Raw genomic sequence first — 3,175 nt, forward strand, 5'->3', positions numbered from 1 at the left:
GGCCCGCCTCCGCCACGGGCCCGCCCCCTCCCAGGTTAGCCGAGCCCCTTGGGCGGCCCCGCCTCCGCCCCAGGCCACGCCTCCTCCAGCCTTAGCTGTGTCCCTCCCTCCCGTCAGGACCCGGCTCTTGCCAGGTTCCGCCTTCTTTACGTCACTTCTGGCCTGCGTTGTCTGAGCGATTCCGCCCATCAGCTGACGTAAGTTCCGGAGCAGCCCAGGGTTGGGCTTGCGGCTCGGGCGGAGCCGCGGGAGCAGCGCCTTTGGCGGCCTCGGCCGCGCCCGCTCCGGCGGTCCCCTCTCCGGCCCCGCCCGCGTCCCTGGCTGTCCTCGGCGGCGCCGGGCCTCGCTTTGGCTGATCCTCTGTTCCAGGCTGCGCATCGCTCCAAGCACGTCAGTTATTTGTTTATTTATTGTCGGTCGTGGGCCCGATCTCGGCTGGGCGCTGTCCTCAGCTCTCCAGCTCAAGGTGAGCGCTCTACCACGGGAGCCACAGCGCCACCTCCGCTTTCCTGGTGGTTTTCTAGTGGTTTGTTGGAGATAAGAGTCCCCTGAAGGCTGGGAAGGTGGCTCAGTGGTGGAGCGCTTGCCTTGCATGCATGAGGCCCTGGGTTCGATTCCTCAGCACCACATAAGCAGAGTAAAGCCAGAAGTGGCGCTGTGGCTCAAGTGAAGAGCGGAGAGACAGCGCCCAGGCCCAGAGTTCAGGGCCCACGACCGACTTTTACTGCCCGGGCTGGCTTTGAACCTCCATCCTCAGATCTCAGCCCCCTGAATAGCTAGGATGTCAGGCGTGAGCCACCGGCGATGGCTTCAAGCACTTTTTACCCATGGTGTCCCCTCTCAGAATGTTGGTCTGTGTTTTAAGGGTTGTGTTTTAAGGACTTGAACTTAGGGCCTTGTCCCTGTCCCTGAACTCTTTTTGGCTGAAGTGGAAAAGCACTTATAACTGCTTGAGCCACAGCACCATTTCCGTTTTTTTAGTGGGTTGTTGGAAATGAGTCTCACGGACTTTCCTACCTGGGCTGGCATTGAACCTGCTGCTCTACCATTTGAGCCACGTTTTCACTTCTGGCTTTTTTTTTTTTTTTCCCAGTCCTGAGTACTGTCCCTGAGACTTTCTGTGCTCATTTAGTGCTCTACCACTTGAGCCACAGGGCCATTTCTGTTTCTTTTCTCTTCGATTCTGAGGAATGGAAGCCAGGGCTTTATGCATGCTAGATAAGCACTCCACCACAAAGCCACATTCCTACCCTCCTTCTGTCATTTTACTGGTTAATTGCAAATAGAAGTCTCAGAGTTATCTGTCTGAGCTGGCTTTGAACCTGATCTTCAAATCTTAATCTTCTGAGTAGCCAGGATTACAGATGTGAGACATTACTGCCCAACTAAGTCTTAGCTTTTTTGCTCAAGGCTGATGCTTTGCCACTTGAGCTATAGCTTTTTGCTGAAGATGAGTCTCTTGGATTTGTCTTCCAGAGCTGGCTTCAAAACCTGGATCCTAGTCGGGCACCAGTGGCTTCCACCTGTAATCCTAGTTACTCAGGAGGCTGAGATCTGAGGATCACAGTTCAAAGCCAGCCTGGGCAGGAAACTCCCTGATACTCTTATCCCCAACAAACCACTAAAACACTGGAAGTGTTGGTGTGGCTCAAGCAGTAGAGCGCTCGCCTTGAGCTGAAGAGCACAGGAAAAGCACCCAGGCCCAGAGTGCAAGCCCCATAACCAAAAAAAAACAGAACCTGGATCCTCTGATCTCAACCTTCTGAGTAGCTATGATTAAAGGCATGAGCCACCAGTGTCCTACCTCCTAGTCTTAGAATGTCTTTCTTTTTAAACTTCCAATTTCAATGTTACAAAGATGTTTTAATACCAGAAGTAGCACCTAATGGTCTTATCCAGAGTGGAATCCATAGGAGATATGGCCCCAAAGGGACCAGATTTCTTAGAATAATTACCTATAGAAAGGAGTTCAAGTTTTATTCTAAGTACAAATGGAAAGACATTCTGTAATTGAGTTTGCATTAAAGAGATCACATGCCCTGCTTTGTGGAGACAATATTTGTGTATTTTGGGGGGAGAGAGTTGAAAATGAAAATGGGGAAACTCCCTAGCAAACTTGTTCCTGTCTTCAGGTAAAAGATGAAGGTAATGTGGATGGTACAGTAAGAGCCAGACTAACCCAATTCTGTCAACAGCAATATGCCCAATTTATACACCCAGATGCACATTATAGCTCCATTGCAACATAATATTGTTTTCACATTTCCTTTTACCCTCTAAATGGAAGATCATGAACTTACAGAGGGAATCATCATAGGCTCTAATTTAATTTCATTTGCTCTTGCAAAGTCATGAGAGGCCCAGTTAGCACCCTCATTTTATTATTGGTGTCCCTGGCAAAAAAGCCCTGGTTCAAGGTCCTGTCCCTTGCCTTCACCAAAAAAAGAAGGCATAAAATATAAAAGGGGGGGGGGAGAGAATGTTTTTAGAGTTTTAGCCAAAATTGGGAAGAGAAACCTTCTCAATCTCTCTGCCTTTCCGCAGCAGCGCTACAATATGTAGAAACAAAAGCCAGAAACATACATATTCAGAATCAGCTGTGGGTCCCAGTGAGTTGGGCTGGAACAAGTAGGTCACAAAAGCCCACATTTTATCTTTCCAGATTCCAGTGGCAGAGGCAACTTTGGCATACTTTTTCCATTAGGAGCTGGAATTGAGAAGACGTCTCCCTCCAAGAAAACCCCAAGCCTCCTCAGATGATTTTTGTTTTAAAGACAAAGCAAACACGCAAGTCGGGGTAATTTCATGGCTAGCAAGAGAAAGTTGAAGGCTTTTCTTGTCACCAGGACTGGGGTTTTAGCTCCGCCCCTCGGCCCGCCAGCGCCCCACCCCGAACTACATTTCCCGGCAGGCGCCGCGCCCGCGCCACGCACTTCCTCCCGGCACCCTCCACGGCGAAAAGGCCGAGCGGGCTCGGAGCCGACGCCACCAGCCTCTCGTCGTCGCTGCTGCGGTCGTCCACCTGAGAGACGCTGTTGTGGCCGTTCCCGCCGGCCACCATGTCCGCCCAGGCGCAGATGAGAGCCCTCCTCGACCAGCTCATGGGCACGGCGCGGGACGGTGAGTGCGGGCGGCCGGCCAGGCGCGGGGCTGAGGGCGGGAGTGGGACGAGGCC

General features: G+C 51.9%; 1 protein-coding gene across 1 annotated transcript in view; it reads left to right on the top strand.

Annotated features, from left to right (window-relative positions):
- The first annotated feature begins 2,959 nt into the window (after positions 1-2,959).
- The window catches only part of Luc7l (LUC7-like), a 20,317-nt gene continuing 20,101 nt past the window's right edge, over positions 2,960-3,175 (top strand). Inside the window, exon 1 of the mRNA XM_013011631.1 lies at positions 2,960-3,120. Coding sequence (XP_012867085.1) covers positions 3,060-3,120 — 61 coding nt within the window. The 5' untranslated portion in view covers positions 2,960-3,059. The remainder of the gene's footprint in view (positions 3,121-3,175) is intronic.

This window comes from Dipodomys ordii, unplaced genomic scaffold (assembly GCF_000151885.1).
Source record: "Dipodomys ordii isolate 6190 unplaced genomic scaffold, Dord_2.0 Scaffold14, whole genome shotgun sequence".
NCBI classification, from domain to species: Eukaryota; Metazoa; Chordata; class Mammalia; order Rodentia; family Heteromyidae; genus Dipodomys; species Dipodomys ordii.